The sequence below is a fragment of the Nelumbo lutea genome, chromosome 1 (genome assembly GCF_056320005.1).
Source record: "Nelumbo lutea isolate HS-2025 chromosome 1, American lotus-T2T, whole genome shotgun sequence".
Lineage (NCBI taxonomy): Eukaryota > Viridiplantae > Streptophyta > Magnoliopsida > Proteales > Nelumbonaceae > Nelumbo > Nelumbo lutea.
The window spans coordinates 119,563,237-119,585,049 of record NC_142684.1 but is presented as its reverse complement, the minus strand read 5'-3'; the positions used below and the strand labels follow the sequence as shown (position 1 = coordinate 119,585,049).

Below are 21,813 nucleotides of genomic sequence, written 5' to 3'. Positions count from 1 at the left end.
TTCTGTGCAGTGTACACCGCCTCTATAATCTATAATCTAGGATGGATTCATCAAATTAAAAATTAAATAAAGAAAAAGAAGAAATTATACAACCTTATTGACCTTTTGCTTCCTCCAATATTGATCTTTGTTTTCCTCCAATTAACTATTCCTAGTCACCTTCCCCTGGACCCTGGCCTTAAGATATATTTTCTCTAGTCTCTGGTCTTAATCAGCAGTGAACACAAGCCCACCCCATTTTTTAGTCTAGGGTGGTGTGGGATCCGTACGTGTGACCTTTGGGATTCCCTTCAACATTTAATCACATGCCAAAATAACCTTTAAAATTGCAATTGCCACCCCCGCTCCTACTTGAACGAATTTGTATCACGCTGTATAATCATTTTCCAGAGGATCCAATTAATTAAACCCATTTAATGATGAGTCCATATTTCTATTTAAGCAAGCACAACTCACAGAAAAAATGCAGACGAAACAGATCAGATAGCTAGCTAGAGTCTAGAGAGAGGGCGATGGTCGTAGTGCAAGCTCTCCATATGAATGGAGGGACTGGGGAGACTAGTTATGCTAAGAATTCAGTGGTCCAGGTTAGCTGTTATATAGCTAGCTAAGCTAAGCTCTCAATCAGTTCGAGGCCATGATGTCCTTTTAATTTGTATCTGCTTAATTAATTTTGCTTTTCTCCAACCATCTATACGTTTGTTATGTTTGTTTCTTATAAATAATATCTTTAATTTTTACAGAATAAAATCATGTCCATAGGGAAGCCAATGATAGAGGAAGCCATACTAGAGTTGTATAGCACCACCAATAATTCCCCTGAGAGCTTCTCCATCGCAGATTTGGGATGCTCCTCAGGACCCAATACCTTATTGTTGGTGTCTCACGTTATGGACATCGTCTGCCGGAGATGCTGCCAATTGGACTGTACACCACCGGAATTCCGGGTGTTCTTGAACGACCTTCCCTGGAACGACTATAATACTCTCTTCAGGTCCTTGCCAGCGTTCTATAACATTCTCAAGGAAGACAAAGGGAGTGGACTACTTGGGTCCAGCTGCTTTATCGCAGGGATGCCAGGTTCTTTCTACGGGAGGCTATTTCCAAGGAAGAGTTTACACTTCGTTCACTCTTCTTCAAGTCTCCATTGGCTCTCTCAGGTCAGCTTCATTCAGTTCTACGTACGACCACTGTACTGTAACAGTAAAAGCTAGCTAATTAATATACATATATGCATTAAGAATTTTTTCTCTTACACGAATATATACACCTCCTGTTGCTTTAATTAATTTCCTCCGTATATATGTGGGTCGACTTTGAGGCATCGATCCTTGAAGGAATCATCGATCGATCGATGCAACTGGTGCAGTGGTGTTGGTTCACTTGCTTATTATTATTATTTAATTTTTTTGGGACATATCCGATCCTACAATTTGGAGAGTACGTATCAGAAGCCGGCCATTAGCTAGTAACAGGAAAAGATTTTCTGTATTTGATTGATTTATTGAGATTGTGGACTACTTTCTTTCAGGTCCCACCAGGTCTTGACAGCAAATCCACTCCGCCATTAAACAAAGGGAAGCTATTCATATCCAAGACAAGCCCGCCTTCCGTCTTAAGCTCATACGCCCTGCAATTCCAGGAGGATTTCACGTCTTTTCTAAGTTCACGTTCAGAAGAAATGGTACCCGGAGGCCGTATGGTCTTATCTTTCATGGGTAGGAGGAGTGCAGATCCCACTACTGAAGAGAATTGTCACCAGTGGGAACTCTTAGCACAAGCATTGCACACTATGGTGATTGAGGTAGGTTCTTTTTTCGTTTTTACTACTTTTCTTTTAGGCCCTGTTTGCAGTAAGTTATTTATCGGGTAAATGTAGTTATCTGTGTAAGTTTTTCCTACAAAATACTTATTGGAACAAGTGCATCTACCCATATTCTTTTATTTCTCATGTAAATAAATCAATGACTATCTTAGCAAAAAAAAAAGAAAATCTATAATTAAAAGAGGTATTTTTATTCCATTCAAGTGTTGGCAAATTTCACCATAGGTGTGAAAGCTATTTATCCACCTAGGAAATGGGTATCACTTACCTGGATAAGTGGTACCACATAAATCTGAAAAAAAAAACATAAAAAAAAAGGTTGCCTTAATTTATTTATTCTTTTGGAATTTAATTTGTTGTTTAACAGTGATTAATTTCCAAGGTAAGTTGCCCTCTGTTATCAATTGTTTTTCATTAGTCGTTGACAGTCGTTACTCAACATTGCCGCACATCGGGCACATCTCAGTTGTGAGATGTTATCAATGCACGGCTATAGTGTATTATGGGTAGCGTGAAGCCGTGGATAGTAGATCCAAGCTATTTTACTCTAAGTTGCTCATCTTTTATGCGGTCTGGATTTCTTAAATTCAATACATTGGGCTCATTTATTTTATTTTATTTTATTATTATAGTTTTTTGAATTTTGAGATGAAGAAAATTGGTCAATGGGATTATGTGAGGTTCACAGAAAATTTATTTTCTTTGGGTATCATTTTTTCCAGCTGGGTAAATAACTTTTCCACTTAGGGGGGAAGTTGCCAACACTTGGATTGAATAAAATTGCACTTTTAATAATAACCTTTTATAACTAAAAATCTAAAATGGTCATTGTCTTATTTACCTAAAAAAATAAAAGAATATAGGTAAATGCAGGTATTGTTTGCTTCTCGAAAATCAAACAAGACTATTGTGTTAAGCTATATACTAAACAATGAGAATTTATCAGAGTTCATGAGGTAGTTTTGATTGGTTGAACTCTTGAAAGTAAGATCTTCCACTATCTCTTGCTTTTGAGTAGGGGTGTTTATAGTACAGTTAACTGAACCATGGGCTCTTTTCTGAAATCGAACTAATATAATTGGTTTAAAATAAACACTGAACCAAAACCAATTGAATAAGTAATTGATTGGTTCAGTTCTTCAGCTTCTCGATTTTTCATATTTACAATATATTATAAATAAATATATAACATAAATACCATATTATATATATGTGTGTGCGCATGTATATATGTATATTAATATTTTTAAAATATGATTAAATATGTTTATATATATATATATATATATTTAAATCTTTTTAATAGGATTATAAATTTTAACTAAACTATTTTAATTTGTTAAATGAAATAAGAAAATAAAATGATTGGCATCATAAAAAATCATAGGGAGTAGGGATCCCTATGGGGTCAGGATGGGGAAAACCTTGTTGCGGGGATAAGTATGTGGATGGGGATAACCTTGTTGCGGGAACAAGAAAAGAGAATTGGTGGAAGAGAAAATAGGGAAGAGAGAGAGAGAGAGTAAGAAAATTGGGAAGAGATAATAAAAGTGAAGAGAAAAAAAAAAAAACAAAAGGCGAGGAGAGAATTGCTTTATCTTTTTATGTAATACAAACGAATTCTTTTATATAGATGACCCAAAGGGTACCAAAAGCCAATCTAAAAGCAACCCTTTTTTTGCATGACCCAGTCGGTGACTAAACCTATAATCAAACCACATCTTAAATGGGAGGTTTTGGGTGGATTACAAGTGGATGGATAGAATGGGTCAAGTACATTGGTTCAGCACCTGCCACCTCTAGGCCTTGAAATGGATGGACTGGTGGGAGGCTGGATCTATTCCTCACACCAACCTCACATGCACATCTCACCATGTATCGGGAACATTACATGTGAGTTCTTAATGCACAATGAGATGTACTTGTGAAGCTGGTGTGAGGTATATGCTCTATGAGTAGTAGATCCCAATTTGGTTGGTGGGTTATAGATTTATAGTGCCATGCAGCCTCACAACCTGCTGTACGTGGCCATTCATGGATATGGGCCTCGAAGCCCATGTGTAGACAAAGGCAAAAAAAGCCTTTCAACTTTGGTGGCGTTTGGTAGCATGTAAATATTGTTGACAGGACCATTTTGATTCTGTCCATGGTAAGATATGGTGTTCTGCTATGTATGGACAGTTCTTGTCCACAAAATAGTGTGGACAGGGATAGGCCACACTCCAATTTATTGTCCATAGTATTTTCTCGTGGATGGTCCACACTATGGTGTGGACAGTTTATGGGAAGGTTTCAATGTAACACACTTACATTGCATTGGTCTAATTACTCTCATTATATTTAATCTTTTAATAATTTTTAAATTTTTTATTTTTAATATTTTATCAATAAAGTAATAATTTTTAATGTTAATTCTAGCACAAGTCCGATGATTCTCCTTTTCAATTCTTTTTTCATTATTTAAAAATTAATTTTTTAATATTTTATCAATAAAATAATATTTAAATTATTAATTTTTACTTTTTAATATTTAAAATAATATTTTTAATTATTTAAAAAATGCAATTGTCATTTACATATTGATGCCTTTTTTTCAATTTATTTATCATATAAAATGCAAAAATTAGACATTTATGATCTATTATGTAGATCTCCCATAAAATGTATATGAGATACATGAAATAAAAAATTGTGGTCCACACTACACCAATAGTACGCCAGCATGAGTGTGGACTAGTCTGAACAATACAATCTATGCACAGTTCAAAACAGTTGTGGACTGTGGTATAATATGGATTGGTCCTTGCCACTGGGTTAATTGATTTCAATTGTTATTATTAAACTAGAATGAGAGAGGTTTCTATTTCCTCAGTCCTTCCCATACTACAATTTGTACAGTTGGAACAGTGACAGATGGAGAATGAATCAAAATAAGGGAGATAGTGAATCATAGGAGGAAGCGTTAGTAACTAAAATAAAAAAAAAAATTAATAAATTTCCTGATCACGTGTACTGAATTCTAAATTTCTCTAAAATGAAATTTAGTCAAACTCAATCGAATTATTTTTCAAATTGGTAGATCACTCGAAATATATAAATTGAAGGGGTTAGAAGAGCTTATGAGAAAAATAATAAAAAGATGATTTAAGCATTAATATATAATTTAACAATGAATTATATAATCAACCCGTTATATAATTGGAATGATGAGGATGAATTATGATGAGAGCACCGGAAATAAAAACAACTAATCATCAATTGGTTTTGCAGGGACATGTGGAAGAAGAGAAGTTGGATAGGTTCAATGCTCCCTACTACTCACCCAGCCCTGAAGAAGTGAAATCTGCAGTACAAAGAGAAGGGTCTTTTATGATTGATCGTATAGAAATCCTTGAGGTTGAATGGGATGGAGGTAGCAATAATCATGTAGTAAGAAATGGAACGTCTGATAATTTGACGGGTGCTCAGCGGGTGGTGAAGACTGTAAGGGCCGTGGTTGAGTCCATGCTGGCAAGTCATTTTGGGGAGGAGATAATGGACGAATTGTTTAGTAGGTATGGCAACATTGTGAGCGACTACATGTCCAGAAAGAGAGCCAAATATGATAATATGATTCTTTCCATGACAACAAAGAGCTACTAGCTAGGGTTCTTCTCACCACCCTCTTTTTCATCTATTGTACAAACTGAGTCCTACGTGGTGTGACAGACGATGTGTATTTGTACTCCTTCCAAACTGAGTCCTAGGTGGCGTGACAGACGATGCAAAATAGCCGGTTGAAAAAAAAAAAACTAAAATAAATTGATAAATTGTACCTTTATTGTTTAGTTAATTGATAAATTGTGCCTTTATTGTTTAACCATTGTCTTGCACCACCCTTACTATTTTTGACAATTATCATTGTCATTAAAATTTAACAGAAAATATGAAAAATCAGTTTTACCCTTCCATTAAATCCCATCCATCTTTCCTCAAACATAGGCACCTCCTCCCCAGTTCCATGTGTATTATTGTCACTATAACCAAATCCCCATCACCTGTTGAACCATCCTCATCTTTGATGAAGAACAAAGTGATGATAGCAAAGGAGAGGAACAGCAATAACCTCTGCAGAGGATTAAAGGTTAGTGTTCACCCTGATTTAATCCTGATGCTCTCCCTCTGTAAATCTCTCTTCGTCATCCTCTCCAACAAGTGTAGAGGATGACGATGTTCTACTCTGTAATCTCTAGCGTGTTTGTTGGCTTCGGCTTTCTAGGTTTTAACGTCCAGGAGAGGTTGAAGTTGGTGAAATGACATGCCAGACTGCCAGATTGTTGTAACCTAGTGTGTAGATCTCCCTTCATCATCCTTCTTACCGTGCTTTTAAATTATAAATTAAAACAAGAAACAAATTCCGAGCAGAGAGGTCTAGCGATTTTAATTGTCATAAATTTGGAGGGACGGTGTTCTTCTCCTCGGCGAAAATGGACCAAAGTGGAATCTGAACATGACCAATTAAATTGCGAGACATTGAAGAAGACATGGTAATCGTTACGGTGGAAGAGGGAGACGTTAATCTCTTCATCCATGTCAAGGACGTTGAATACGAACTCCTTATTCCAAACAGGGTTTAGGGCTTTATTCATGACTCTAGTCTAGAACTTGCCAACCCAAAGCTTGACATAGAAGCCCTCCATCGCTCCAAAGAGAGAGAGAGAGAGAAATGCTGGGTCACATGCATTGTGAGATCGAGATTTAGGGTTTCTAGTTTGTGAGCTATAAGTGATTCAAGAAAAATCAAATGTAGGGTTTAGAATTGGAATCAATTTAGGGTAAAATGAGTGGGTGTCTTGTCCTTGATTGGAGATGCAAAGCATTTGATTGGTAGGAGATTCAGTGATGATTCTATTTAGAGTGATATTAAGTTGTGGCACTTCAAGGTTATTGCCGGCCTTGGTGACGGATGAGGGCGGATTTGGCCCTCCAAAGATAATGTGACACATGGCACAGGCGCGAACTGGCGGCTTGGCACAGGCACGAACTGGCGGCTTGGCACAAGCGTTGACCTGGCGGCCTGGCATAGGTGCGAACTAGCAGCCTAGCCCAGGCACGACCTGGCGGCCTAGCCCTGGCATGAACTGGCAGCCTAGCATAGGTGCCGACCTAGGGCCCTGGCACAGGCGCCGACCTGGCGACTTGCGAGACATGCTCGCCGACAAATTCGGCATGCATATCCTAACACTACCACAATCCTTGAAAGTTGGCCCACATGCCGAACGATCCGGAGGGTGGTCAACGTGCATGGCGGTTGCCTCAGGAAATCTCGGACCACTTAGATGACTTCTTTGGAATCTCGAATGCGGTGCGTGAAGCCCACACCTAACAATACCTATATAAAGGCACCAACCCCAATGGCATAAGAGGGGCAACTAAGCATATTCTAGCTCTCATACTTTTTTATTTTTAGCTCGTAGTCTACTATGAGAGTACTGACTTAAGCATCAGAGCGACCTCGCCGAGTTAGCCACCTCGGGATCTCTAACATTGATTCCTTGCAGGTCTCTAAAGAACTACGAAGCTCAACAATCAATCCAGCTCACCACCAGGCAGCTCGGCCCTTTGGTCAGCTCGACAACTAATAGGTAGCTCGGCCCTCTGGTCAGCTTGACAACTAATAGGCATCTCAGCATTCTGGTTAGCTCGTCACCTAACCTACCTAGATCGGCCTAGTCAGTTTGGCACCTAACTTGCCCAGCTCGGCCCAGTTAACTCGACACCTAATCTGCCCCTAGCTCGGCCTGGTCAGCTCGGCATCTAGATCCTCATCCAGCAAAAATTCACTTCGGCCTCTGAGTCATCGACCACTTGGAAGCAGACCAAATGACGGGGTACTGAGCACAAAAAATTGATACATCACAAAAAATTGATCCATCAATTGGCGTCGTTTGTGGGAAACACTACAAAAAGCTAAGTTCTCATCCTCCGAAAGGCTAAGTCCTCTTCTTCCAAAAAGCTAAGTTCTCACCTTTTAGAAACTAAAAAGTTTCACTTTCTAGTTTCCATTTTTTATGAACTCAAAGACTATGTAGGAAGTTGATGGCCAACATACTAAGCATCTCTACTAACTTTATTTCAACTTGGCTAAAGCGTCACCAGTCCTCTTTGCAAGGTACCCTCTACAAAGATGAGCTCTTCGTGGCTTCCACGGGAGTAGGCGGCCAACAGACTACATGGATGCCCCTTCCAGTCGAGCCTTCCAAGGCTCCCATGCGAGCTGGTGACCTAAAGTCAGTAGTGCTGCCCCCGTTGGTCGAGCTCCTAGTAGCTTCTTGTAGGAGTGGGTAACTGACATCACTAATGAGGCTGATGCAGCGCAACCGTAGCTCTAAGGTGCCGAGCTGATAAAAGACCTCGGCACCACATAAGACCCAGTTGCCTCTTTGGCATGGGAAAAATTAAAGATCAAGGAGAGTGGACTACGAGTTGCTCCCAGAGCCTAAGGGCTAAATTGTCGAACTGGAAAAGACTTCGGCACCACATAAGACCCAGTCACCTCTTCGGCATGGGAAAAATCAAGGGTAAGGAGAGTAGACTACGAGTTGCTCCTAGAGCCTAAGGAATTAAATCAATGCTTACAAGCTCATCGAATTAGTCATTTCAGGCCAAAATGAGCAATCTACTCCCTTTGCTGAGTTACTTTTAGCTCGGGAGTGGGGGCAAATGATGAGGGCGGATTTGGCCCTCGAATGATATTGTGACACATGGCGCTAGCGCGAACTGGCGGCCTGGCCCTGGCGCGAACTGGCGTGACTTGGTGGCCTAGCCCTGGCGCGACCTGGTGGCCTGGCCCTGGCACAACCTGGCAGCCTGGCCCTGGCACAACCTGGCGGCCTGGCACAGGTGCCTACCTGGCAACTTGGCACAGACGCTGACTTGGCGGCCTGGCACAGGCGCCGACCTGGCGACCTGCGAGACGTGCTCGTTGACAAATTTGACATGCATATCCTAACAAGCCCACGCCAAACTATGCCTATATAAAGGCACCAACACCAATGGCATAGGGAGGCAAGTAAGCATATTCTAGCTCTCATACTTTTTGATTTTTAGCTCGCAGTCTACTATGAGAGTATTGACTTAAGCATCGGAGCGACTTCGCCGAGTTAGTCACCTCGGGTCCTCTGACATTAATTCCTTGCAGGTCTCTAAAGAACTACGAAGCTCAACAATCAATCCAGCTCGCCACCAGGCATCTCGGTCCTCTGGTCAGCTCAGCAACTAATAGGCAGCTCAACACTCTGGTTAGCTCATCACCTAACCTACATAGCTCGGCCCAGTCAGGTCGTCACCTAACCTGTCTAGCTCGGCCTAGTCAATTTGGCACCTAACCTGCCCAATTTGGCCCAATTAACTCGACACCTAATCTGCCCCCAGCTCAGCCTGGTCAACTCGGTATCTATGCCCTCATCCAATAAAAGTTCACTTCGGCCTCTGAGTCATCGGCCACTTAAAAGCAGACCAAATGACGATGTATTTAGCACAAAAAGTTGATACATCACAAAAAATTGATCCATCATTGACTAACACCACCGTTGTCACTATCCATGCCTACTTTCATGATCAATGTCTATGTCGTGGTTGCGAATTCACAATTCTTGCGCAGTTTGTTGGCATGAACCACATCTTTCCTCTACCAATGACCATCATAATGAAGATGGCAAGGATGAAGGGTGATAGGAACTGCCATCGCCGGAGGTGGAATTAGTTATTAACTTTTCTATTATCAGCAAATAGGAGCCGTCACGTTCATCCTTAAGAGATATGACAGCACCATTGCTACTAGTGATGGGACGAACAAATTTCCTAGAGGGTTCACTTTTTTTCAAAGGATAAAAACGGATGAAGTGAAGAGGGGTGGAAATGTCCATCAGAAGCAAAAGTGGGAGGAACACAAGATTCAGTTGCTGCCAATGAACAAGGTCCACATCGACGACCGGCTAGACAGTGATGAGCAACAAGATCAGCTTGTCGGTTCATCTCACAAGAAATAGAAGACGAGCTCTCAGATATTTGGAGAAGAGAAAGAAGAAGGGAGAGGGACAGAGATGAAGGGTAAATTTGGATTTAAAAAAAATTATGTCACGTGGTGTCATGTGTGTACGGGTTTTGACCGAATATTAACGGATGCTAACGGTAAGGGTACAGTTTGTCAATTAGCTAAGTAGTAGGGATAGTTTAAGAAATTTTCCCTTCACAAAATGCCCAATTTTATGGCAATTTTCATGGTGACATGTTCATGAGGCAATAAAGATGGCACCCTTAGGCACCTATAGGCTTTTAATTTTTATTTTTTTTTGAGGGAGGGTTAAAGAAGAATTGATTTCAATGAAAATATTCAATTTGGGTTCTTAAAAAAAGCTTTTTGCTTTTTTTTTTTTAATTCCACTTTAGTACCTTGAACTTTGGGGGTAGTGCCAAGTTAGTACCCGAACTTTCAAACGTGCCGCTGTAGTACATAAATTTTCAAAAAGTGTCAAGTTGGTCCCTACTATTAACCAACTGTCAGATATTTGTTGAAAATGTCAAACTACCCTTCAAAAGAAGACTAGACTAACATCTCCCCTGTCGCAGTAATCGTGCTCTGGCCAACATCCAATGCAATTTTAGGGTGAGACCAATAGGTGACCGTCTCTTTCCTTCAAGCTCCAGTTATCAATAAGGCTAGTTGACTGTCGGTTTACACACGACCAAACTAAAAATCAGCCCGACCTCTTGGGATAGCATAATGGTTGAATCAAAGTCGGTCAAAAATACTAGAAAACCAACCAAGTCAAGTTGATTGAGTTAGGTTGGGTTGGTCAGTTTGATGAATAGGGCAGAAAATTTGGACAGTTGGGTTAGGGTTGAGTCCAACAACCCATGTTGAACCTGACCCGTTCACATCCTTAGTCACAAGTCCTTGAAGGTTAATTACTTAGTTAAGTAAATATGAATAATAATCGATTAACTAGTTAATTAAAAGATTACAAAATAATCAACAAAACATTATTATCTAATTAAATAATAATGATTAATAAATTAAAATAATATTTAACATTTAATTAATTAATAATTGTTATTGGAATTGAATTACCCATTGTTCTACTTTTTAGAACCAACTAGTGAAAGTTAAAATTTTCCACCTATTTATTTATCTATCATTACTATAATCTTTAAAATAATTTAAAATAAATGAAATTTATGTATAAATATTTTATTTATAATTAATTATAATATGCATAAATTTAAATTCATTTTTAATTAAAAATAAGTACATAATTAATATTTTAATATATATTTATAAGATTAATGAGTACACCAATAAAATTAAAGTAATTAATTATATCAAAACATTTATCACATTTATGAAACTTAAAAATAATTAATAAAAATTAAAATTTTCACTTAATGTATAAAATATTTCTATAATTATTAACAAATTAACTATTGGTTAACTTTACAATTATTTAGTTTCAAAATTGATAAATATTTAGAAATTAAATAAATAATAATAATAATAATAATTAGTGGTAGTGGTAATAATAAAAACAACTATGAAAAATTAATGCAAAGGATTTTTGACAACGTTTAATATAAATGTCACAATAGGTATTAAGAAAATGTCGTTAATAGTGTTGTTTCGACTCTCAACGGCGTTTAAAACAACGTCATGGTTTTCAAAACTAGACCTGACCGGAGGGTTGGACTGAAAAAATGGGTAACGAATCAACCCCTGGATCCGGTTATACTAAAAATCAGAAATTTGTAAAAAACGGTGAAAAAGTCAAAAAACCATTAACCCGGGCGGTCGAACTACTAAACTGTTTGACCTGGGCAGGGGTTCACAGGTTATCCTTTTTTATTTTCATAGTTTTAATTAAAAAAACAAAAAATAAAATGACTTGAATCCCTAAATCAAAATCGAATGCTTAAGGCCCTTTAGGGTTAGAAACCCATTTTCGTTCTAACCCTTCCCTCCTCTCAACCCTCACACCTAACTGACCACCTGTGGTGGCTAATACCTTCGGCGTCCAACGACAACACACACCGACCAACGGCGATTAATGGCTACCGGTGACGAGTTTGCAACACATCTAGAGTTCCAGGCTCCAACAGTAAGAGTTGCGGCAAGCGATTTTGCAACAGAAGACGACAAGTTTGCAGCGGTTGTTTGACGAGTTTGCAGCGAACAAACATCTCTCACAAGTCACAACCCAAACTCGCAAGTTTGTCTCTTTTTTTTTTTCTTTTATAAAAACACCAGACCAAGCTGGGTGAGTTCCGATTTAAGTGCCTTGGTAAGAAAAAAGACGATGAAGAATTGGTTAGTGAGTTTGTCTTCTTTCACTTGTCTTCTTTAGCTTGCTCCAGTTCATCTCTTCAGGCTACTTGTCTTGCTACACAATCTTTGTTCTCAATAAATCAATTTCCTCCTCAAAAGGGTTTTTCATTTCATGAATGAAGAACCTTCAGCCAAACATCTCTCACAACCCAAAATCATGGTTTTTTGCACTGATTTTTACATATAGATTTAAGGGTTTATTTATAGATATTAAGGGTTTATTTCAAGCTATTTTTTCTGTATTTTTTTATTTTTTTGTGTTTTTTCTGTATTTTTTAGAATTTTTCTGTATTTTATGTTTATATTTTCTATGTATTTTATACTGTATTATTTTTTATTTAAATAGTTTTATTTTCTGTATTTTTCTGTTTTCTATTTAATTTTATGTTATTCTTATTATTTATAAACATATTTTTTTATTTTTTATTTATTTATGACATCATGGGTCGAACCATTCAACCCAGACGGTTGAACTGCCTAACCGGAAACCGGTCTCCTGACTGGTTCTGTTTCCGGTTCGTTTTTAAAAAACCATGAACAACGTCATGGAAAACCTGTGGCGCGAAAGGAGTGATGGCGGGAAATAGTTTTCTACGACGCTGAGTACAAACGTCGTAAAATGTGAGGAATTAATGTCGTGAATAATTACGTTTCACAACAGTTATTTATAACCGTTGCAAAAATCTGCCTTTCGTACAATTTTAAAGTTTAGGGTCGTAAAAAAATAGATCTTTAATAGTGATTTCTTTAAACATCTATAAAAAAAGGTCAACTAAAGCCCAATTTTTTTTGTAATGGGTGCAAAGTTCCCTCTAGAAACCCATGAATTTGCCACCTCGCATTCCAATCTCCCCCTTTTTTGCCCCATTAATTTAGGAAGAAAAACCACTAACTTTATTTTAGGAAGAAAACCCAGTAACTTAGAAAACTCTTTGCGATAATCTCTGTTTTAAAATCCCTCTCTCTCTCTCTCTCATGTTTCAAAACACTTAGCCAACCTTCTAAAATTTCTCCTAAATTATCTCTTCCACTTAAAATTCCTCCTTAAGCACCTCTTAATTTATATTACATGCATGCCCAATAAACCATCTAAAAACCAAAAAAGACGTGGTTGAATTAATTTGGGTAGTTAAACTAATTTGTAAAATATCTTTGATATTTTCAATAGTTACTGATTTTATATAATATTATTCAGTAAATATCAACACCTAAACTATAATTTTTCATTGTTTTAGTAAATTGGAAAATTTAATTACTAAAAATTACTGATTTTGGTCATTTAATTTCAAAGTTTTTCAAAAATTAATTATGAAATCAATAATTATTAAAAATTGATAATTAATTAAAATATTAATTAATGAGGAGCAATTTGGCCCTCCAGTGACCATGTGGCACCATCAAACCATTGTATAACAATTCAATGTCACATAGGTAGCGACGTGTTTGCACCTAGCTAGCTGGATTCACTTCAAAGCATACTCGGACATGCCTTGGGCACCCAGCATCAGCTTGGCACCTTGGCTAGGGATGGCTTTGGATGGCATAAGTGCCCAGGCCAGATCCGACCACGAACCTTGGCAAGAGGGGCAACCTCCCTTCGAAAACTCACTAACTAGATCAAGATCTAGGTGGTGGCCCATATTTAACATAATTAGATTTTAAATAGTTAAAATAACAAAATTATGTATTACTAGTACTATAATTTTATGGATTATTAAATTCAATAAGTAATTAATATTTTAAAATTTAAACAATGATATTATTTCAATAAATAAATAAATAATATTATAAATAACTAATTTCATTTATACCAATAAATAATTCTAGAAAAAAACTTTCAAAAAATTATTGTTTACTAATAATAATTTTAAAAACATAATCTTTATTTTTTATATATTTATCTATACTAAAATTAATATATATCATAATTTATTAATTATTTGTTGTTTTTTGCAATAAATATATTTTAAATAATTATGTATAAATCTATTTTTCTTATGTTATTTAATAGAAATTTTTGAATAATTATTGGAGTTTAAACGACTTTTATTTTGCTTTTAAATTTAATCTATTGTGTATTTTTGCTATAAATTTTTAATAATTATTGGAGATTAAACTATTGTTGACGAGTAGGTTCGGTTAAGTTGTAGGTTGTTTGACCAACCAAATCAACCTGGTCAGGTTGGGGGGTTGGTCACTCTGGTTATATCGGTTTGGGTCAATTTTCGGTTTGGTCAGTTGGTTAAAAAAATTAAACTTAAAAAGTTAAATTTAAAAATTAAGTTTAAAATTTAAAAAATATTACTGATGGTGCGCAATCTGGTCACTCCTAGCTGGCAGAGGCTATACTCCTAGCTGGCGCCGGACAAGATACCTGCGAGGAAGAAGGTGAAGGATTCCCGGGGAGCTCTCCAAGCGGGAACACTCCGATGCTTAAATTAGAACTTGGAAAGTTGAGAAAGAGGGTTGTAGAGAAGTAAGCTAAGAGTGGAGATGCGTAGTTTGCAATGACCCCTGCTCTTTGGGGGTCGGAGTTCTTATATAACGGTGCTCTGTCAAATCTGACATAACTGCCTCTGATTCTCTGCCACAGCCATTACTTACCAGGGCTGCGCAGGTTATTGTTGCAGGGTACGGCCCTACCAAGCAGGGGACACCTCTCAGGTTTGGTAGGCACGACACCGCTTGGCGAGAGACGTGGGTGCAAGGCTCCAGGTTTGGTAGGTACAGTTGTCAGACAGGAGATCTTCCTGTGATACACCGAGTTGTTTTCTTGCGAGCTACCTTGCACTGAACTGCAAGTGTCGTATCAAGGTGCTTCTACCTGTGGTGGCCTACTTAGGTTCGAGTAGGAATAAACTTTAGGGGACTCCCGAGCTCATCCCGAAGTGCCTTGAGCTCGGGAGAGTTTGGGCTTGAAAGAATCTTAGCTCGGGACGTTTCCTTGGAAGAATCTTAGCTAGGGGTGTTCCCTTCTTGAGGTGGAGTTCGAGGGCTCCTTACTGAGGAGGATCTTGGGGGCTCCTTTACTCGGGAGGAGATCGGGACTCCTCACCTTGAGGGACCTCAGGACGCTCCCCTCCCCCCATAGAGGAGAGCTTGGGGTAACCAGAGCATCACCTGGTACCGAGCTGCTGTGCTGGACCTTGGTAGACTGGTCGCACTGAGTTGTCACTTATGCTGAGTCACACCCACGTGTCCCCCTATGATGAGGTCAGGTCAAATCACCTTGCATCAATTGCCCCCTCCCCAAGCCAGGGATCCTGACCTGGTGTGCGGAGTTCACGCCATGATGGGTGGATTTGGCCCGAAGTCTAAGCTACCTCGTCAGAGTTCGCCGACCGGACAAGTTCGCTGTTTGGCTCAATCAAGGATAACCCGTGTCGCATACAGTTTACGCGTGGACGTGACGTGATTTATAGACTCCGTGCATGTCAAAAAATGCGCTAAACTGTTTTTGCCTCGAGGGTCGCACAACCGATTTTCTTAAGAGCCGTTAGATCGTCTTGATCTCAACTGTTGAATCTCGGGCATAACGGCTATAAATAGGGGGGACCCCCATCATTTTCTCCGCCATAAGTTCACTATCACTCGTTTGGAGGTTGCGTCTAAAGTCCTCAGCTTGGGTTCTCCAATTCGTCTCTCTTCCTGGCTCGGTTGCTTTTTCTTTAGTGAGTCTCCCTAGCTCCTTCTTTCAGCTCGTTTCCAGTCTTCAATTTTGATTTCGTAGCTAGTTTCCTTTAGTTCATTTTCCAGTTCGTAGCTATGTCCGATCATAGCTTTGACAACCTCTTAGATGAGCCCGTGGTAGGTGCCTCGACTCAGGCAAATAGTCTCTTAGATGAGCCCAAGGTGGGTACCTCGGCTCAAGTAGGTGCCTCCGAATCACATTCCACCAATGAGGTGCGTAAGACCTCGGGTAACCCGGCATCTACCTCTAATCGAGGTCGGATACCAGACAAGTTTGGTCCTTCCACCATGACGGTAGACAAGCTTAGGAGCTTGATAGCCTGGTACAACCTTCCTAGGGAGTACACCTACCATCTTCCTGCGGGCAACTTTCCCTGGGAGCATGGTCGTGACGAGATCCTGATTTTCGGGGAACAGCTCGCGGTTGGGCTCCGCCTTCCACTACACCCTCTCATTGTTGAAGTGTTGAATCACTTCGATGTAACCATAGATCAACTCCACCCGAACTCTTTCTGGAATGTGGTCGATACAATTTCCCTCTGTTTCGACTACGTCGTTCCCCTTGATCTTGATATTTTTCTTCTATCTTGTCAATAAAGAAGAATGCATCTAGCATTCTCCCCAAGCACAGGTGGACCTACTACCTGTCCCCCCGCCTGGGCTTCAAGTTGTTACATAAGCTTCCCAGTAAAGTCCTGGCCTGAAAACGAGACTATTTTGTAGTTCGTAACTCTACGGAGTGGCCCTTCCCTACTCACTGGACGGTGGCCATTCAAGAATCTGGTGTTAGGCTGGATCGGGGTACAAGCGAGATACTTCAGTCTTAGGCGAGCTCGGCTTTGACTACAAGGACTACCTCGCCGATAACAAGCTCATCGAGGCCGGCCTGAGACCCGGTAGGTCGCCTTGTGTAGAGTTAGTATTTTTCTCAGTAGCTAGTTTCTACTTCTTGGTAGCATTACTGAAGGCGAACTCTGTTATAGGTCCTATGGAGCGATTCAGTGCGGAAAATCTCTTCGGAAAGATGAAGGGGAAAAGAAGCAAGCTGCGAAGAGAGCTCGCAATGAATCTCCGCAGGCTCCTACTCCTGAGCCCGAGCTGCCTACTAATGCTCTAGTGATTGACTTGGAGGAGCCAGAGAACCTTCCACCTCGAGGGCCTGAGGCGACTGTGGAGCCCATTCCCGAGACTACAGAGCCTGCTTCTGAGGCTACTACAAAGCCCGCTCCTGTCTCTACCTCAGGAAGTGAGGGAACAACTCAGAGCATTCTAAACCCGCAGTGCAGCCTTTGGAAGAGCAAGGGGGTTGCGTATCCCGAAGAGGTCTTTGAATGGGCCGAGCTAACGCCTTCCCAGCTTGGAGCTCGAGCGGCTACCCATTCCATGGTGGTAAGTCTCGTTGTACTTGTAACTTCTATACTTGTTGCTTTACTGGTACTAACTGACATTCTTTTGGTAGGTGAACTCCACCGTGCACGCCCTGACCCTCCAATCTGAGGGGCACTTGAAGCGAGCTCGGGCTGTCAAGGATTCAGCCCGTGCAGCTCACACCAAACTGGAGCAAGCTCGTTGCCAAACCCATGGGCTGGAGGGCGATGTGCTAGCTCTGAGGTCAGAGAAGGAGGAATGGTTACGCAAGAGGGAGTAGTTGTTGCGTGAGAAGGAGGAATTGTTGTGCGAGAAGACAACTCTGAAGCGTTAGGTCGAGAACCTTGAAGCTGACATTAAGGAGCGAACTGAGGTCAAGGTCGTTCAAGAGTATGTTATGTCTGAAGAGTTTGACGGGGTGATGGTGGATGCCTACCGCAAAGGCTTCAAGCTCAGTCGATGGTTGATCAAGCACGAGTTCCCACAGCTCGATGTGAGCGCCATCACCACCTCGCAAATCACAGGAGAGGTAGCCCGTCAAGCCGCCAAAGACCCATACTCTGAAGAGGAGGGTGACGAAGACATCAGGGAGGTCGACGCTACTAACCAGGCTGCCAACCAGGCCGATACTTCTACGGAGGCCCCAGGCGAGAAGTCCAAGTAGTTCGAACAATCCTTGTACTTTGAGCCTGTGAGCTCAGTTTTTCCTCCTCTTTTTATAAAATTTTTTGTAATGAAATACATTTTGTAATGAAAATACACATTTTACCAAGTGTTGTGCAATTTACTTTATTAGCCGAAGTAATTATTTTACCTCGAATTGTTGAGCTATCGAGCTAAGTACCCGAAGTGGAGGTTTCTCAACTGTTGTTACCCCGAAATGTCTCCCAGTACTTAGTAGGGGTAACCTTACGATGTACACCGAGGCGAGCAATCATAGTAGGGTATATGCCCGAACTGTTTGCGCCTTAGTCATTACCAGTACTTAGCCTATGCCAATGAGGCAACTAGGTCTTGTATGGTGCGGAGGTCTTTCGTTAGCTCGGCAATTTAGCCCTTAGGCTGGGGGAGCAACTTATAGTCTACTCCCCTAAGTTCGACCATGCCGAAGAGGCGACTGGGCGCCGAGGTCCTTAGCTCGGCGTTTTGGCCCTTAGGCTGGGGGAGTGACTTAATAGTCCACTCCTCTAGAGTTCGCCCATGCCAAAGAGGCAACTGGGCATCGAGGTCTTTAGCTCGGATTTTTGGCCCTTAGGCTAGGGGAGTGACTTAATAGTCTACTCCTCTGGAGTTCGCCCATGCTGAAGAGGCAATTGGGCGCTGAGGTCTTTAGCTTGGCTTTTTGGCCCTTATGCTGGGGGAGCGATTTTATAGTCCACTCCTCTAGAGTTCGGTAATTATAGGTAATATTGCCTTAGGTTGACAAATTCCAAGCTCGAGGTACCTACTTCCCTTCTAGGGTTTCGAGCTCATACATTCCTTCCCCGAGCAGCCGCTTTACTTGGTAGGGTCCTTCCAATTTTGCCTGAGCTTACCAACATCGGGCTCAGGTACCATGACTTTACGAAGGACCAGGTCTCTGATGCGGAGGTTCCGCCTCTTGACTCTAGCGTTATAGTATCGAGCTACTCTCTGTTGGTAGCCCGCGGTCCTAATGTATGCGAGGTCCCGTACTTCGTCAAGTAGGTCGAGGTTGGTGTGTAGCTCGTCTCTATTTGTCTCGTCATCGTACGCTTCCAGACGTAGCATGGGGACCTCAATCTCGGCTGGAATGACTGCCTAGGTGCTGTATGTGAGGTTGAAGTGGGTTTCTCCTATTGCGGTCTTCACCGTGGTTCGATAAGCCCATAGTACACTGGGCAACTCGTCTACACACAGTCCCTTAGCTCGGTCTACGGAGAATGGCTCTGCTTGTGACTTCCGCTTGACCATTCTCTTGAGGATGCACCATCGAGGTAAAATTATGTTGTATTCCCATACCTTTGCACCAGTTCTCGAATTTAATGTCCCCGAACTGCTTGCCGTTGTTAGAGATGAGTATTCAGAGTAGTCCAAAATGGTAAAATATAATCTTCCAGAAGAAGTTCTGCACATTCCGCGTTGTGATCGTTGTGGGAGGTTCGACCTCCACTCACTTAGTGAAATAATCAACTGCTACCACTAAACCTCCTCTGTCCTGTCGCTAGTGGAAATGTCCGAGTATATCAATCTCCTATTGTGCGAAGGGCCAAGGGCCGGTGAGGTATTTTAGATCAGCAGCAGGCTGGTGGTGGATGTTGGCGTTCTTCTGACATTTGTCGCACTTTCTAACGAACTCAATCACATTTGCTTTCATCGTTGGCCAATAATATCCCTATCCTAGTGCTTTTTGGGCAAGGGCCCTACCCCCCAAGTGTCTACCGCACAGGCCCTCATGAGTGTCGCAAAGCACGAGCTCGGCCTCGAAAGGTTGCAAGTAGCGCATATAGGGGTGTAAGATCTTCGATACAACCGTTCGTCTATCATGACGTATTTTGCAGCCTGGCGCTCTACCCTTCTAGCAGCATTACGGTCTGTAGGGAGGGTCCCATGTAGCAAGAAGCTCGTGAGTGGATCGATCCAGCTCGACTCTACTTGTATGATAGGACCGACCCCCTCTGCCCCCCCGAGAATGCTAGGCCGAGGCAAGTTCTCTATGTGCACGGTTCTCGTGGTATTATCACTTGTGCTGGCTAGTCGAGACAAGGCATCGGCCTCAGCGTTCTTAGATCTCGAGATTTGCTTGATGAAGTGGGACTGGAAGTTGAGTAGAGCCTCTCTTACTTTGGCTAAGTAGGCGACCATGGTTGGCTCGCGAGCTTCATATTCACCTGTGACTTAGTTGACCACGAGTTGGGAGTCATTACAGATGATGATGTGCTTGGCTTTCACTTCATTTTCTAGAGCTAGCCCGGCTATTAACGCCTCGTATTCTGCTTCATTGTTAGATGCAGCGAACTCAAAGCGTAGCGTGTACTCCAGTTTCACACCATTTGGCCCATACAGAATGATTCCAGCCCCACTGCCCTACTGATTTGATAAGTCATCCATGTGAAGGATCCAAGGCTCCTGATCCCAATTTGGGTTTAATCTAACTAGGAGAGAAGCCGCGCTGGTTGTTACCTCACGATGCTCAAGCTCGTCCGGCCTGGGGACTTCAGTGCTAAAACTACATTCTGTGACAAAGTCAGCCAAGGCTTGGGCCTTGATATCAGTTCGTGGTTTGTACTGGATGTCATAATCGTTGAGCTCGTTGGCCCACTTCGTCAACCTACCAGACACCTTGAGCTTGAGCAAGACTTGCCTCAGAGGCTTATTGGTGAGAACAACGATAATATGAGCTTGGAAGTACAGATGAAGCTTCTGAGCTGTAATAACTAGAGCATACGCCAACTTTTTGATCTCAGGGTACCTTATTTCTACCCCTGCAACACTTTGCTAACATAGTAGTTAGGCCATTGGACCCAATCTACCCCTTTTATTAGTACCGAGCTGACTACCTCATCACTCGCAGAAAGATATAGATCCAAAGTATCTCCGACCTCGGGCCGGGTCAAGGTTAGGATGTGGGCAAGGTACTTTTTGAGCTCATCAAAGGCGATCTGACAGTCTTCGGTCCATTTGAATCATTTGCTTTTAATTGCCTTGAAGAAAGGCAAACAACGATCTACTCATCTGGACATGAAGCGGCTCAGGCCGGCTATGCGGCCATTCAACCTCTGAACCTCCTTCAATTTTCGGGGTGGTCTCATATCTAAGATTGCCCTAATTTTTTTAAGGTTAGCCTCAATGCCACGTTAGTTGATGGTGTAACGTAGGAATTTACCCGAGGTGATACCGAAAATGCATTTGTTTGGTTTTAATTTCATGTTAAATTTACGCAAGATTTCAAAGATAGATTGTAAGTCCTTTATTAAATCAGTTGAAAACTGAGTTTTGATGACTATGTCATCTACATAGCATTCTACTTTCTTGCTGATCAATGACTCAAACAAATTGTTTACAAGTCTTTGGAATGTTGCCCCGACATTTTTCAGTCCGAAGGGCATGACCTTGTAGCAGTACAAGCCGAGCTCGGTTATAAAGGCTGTTTTTTCTTCATCAGCAGGGTCCATTCCGATCTGGTTGTAGCCCGAATAGGCGTCCAAGAAGCTCAGCAACTCATGCCCTGAGGTCGCATCCACCAAACGGTCGATCCTGGGGAGTGGGAAGCAGTCCTTCGGGCAAGCCCAATTCAGGTTGGTATAGTCGACGCACATGCGCCATTTACCATTAGCCTTTTTTACCAAAACAAGGTTGACCACCCAGCTCGGGCAATGGACTTCCCTGATAAAATCAGCTGCAAGGAGCTTCCCGACCTCCTCGTCAACTACTCTCCAATGATCTGGAGCTAGGTTGCGTTTCTTCTATCTAACGGGCCTAACTACAGGATCAGTGTTCAGCTTGTGAGTGATGATGTTAGGGTCTATGCCGGGCACCTCTGCCGTGGACCATGGAAAAACATCTAAGTTTCTAAGTAAGAAACTTACCAGTTGAGATCGCAGAGGCTCCT

At 41.3% G+C, this 21,813-nt stretch overlaps 1 protein-coding gene across 1 annotated transcript; it reads left to right on the top strand.

Moving 5' to 3' along the window:
• Positions 1-483: 483 nt before the first annotated feature.
• LOC148877113 (putative jasmonic acid carboxyl methyltransferase 2) lies at positions 484-5,684 on the top strand. The gene is made up of 4 exons (XM_088966474.1): positions 484-587; positions 744-1,160; positions 1,532-1,804; positions 5,096-5,684. The coding sequence occupies exons 1-4, from the start codon at positions 513-515 to the stop codon at positions 5,465-5,467; spliced, it is 1,137 nt and encodes a 378-aa protein (XP_088822600.1). The 5' UTR covers positions 484-512; the 3' UTR covers positions 5,468-5,684.
• The last annotated feature ends 16,129 nt before the right edge of the window (positions 5,685-21,813 follow it).

Coding starts and splice junctions, on each gene's coding strand:
- LOC148877113 (XM_088966474.1), top strand. CDS start 513: ATGGTCGTAGTGCAAGCTCTCCATATGAATGGAGGGACTGGGGAGACT. Junction 588..743: donor CTAAGAATTCAGTGGTCCAG/GTTAGCTGTTAT, acceptor TAATTTTTACAG/AATAAAATCATGTCCATAGG. Junction 1,805..5,095: donor TGCACACTATGGTGATTGAG/GTAGGTTCTTTT, acceptor TTGGTTTTGCAG/GGACATGTGGAAGAAGAGAA.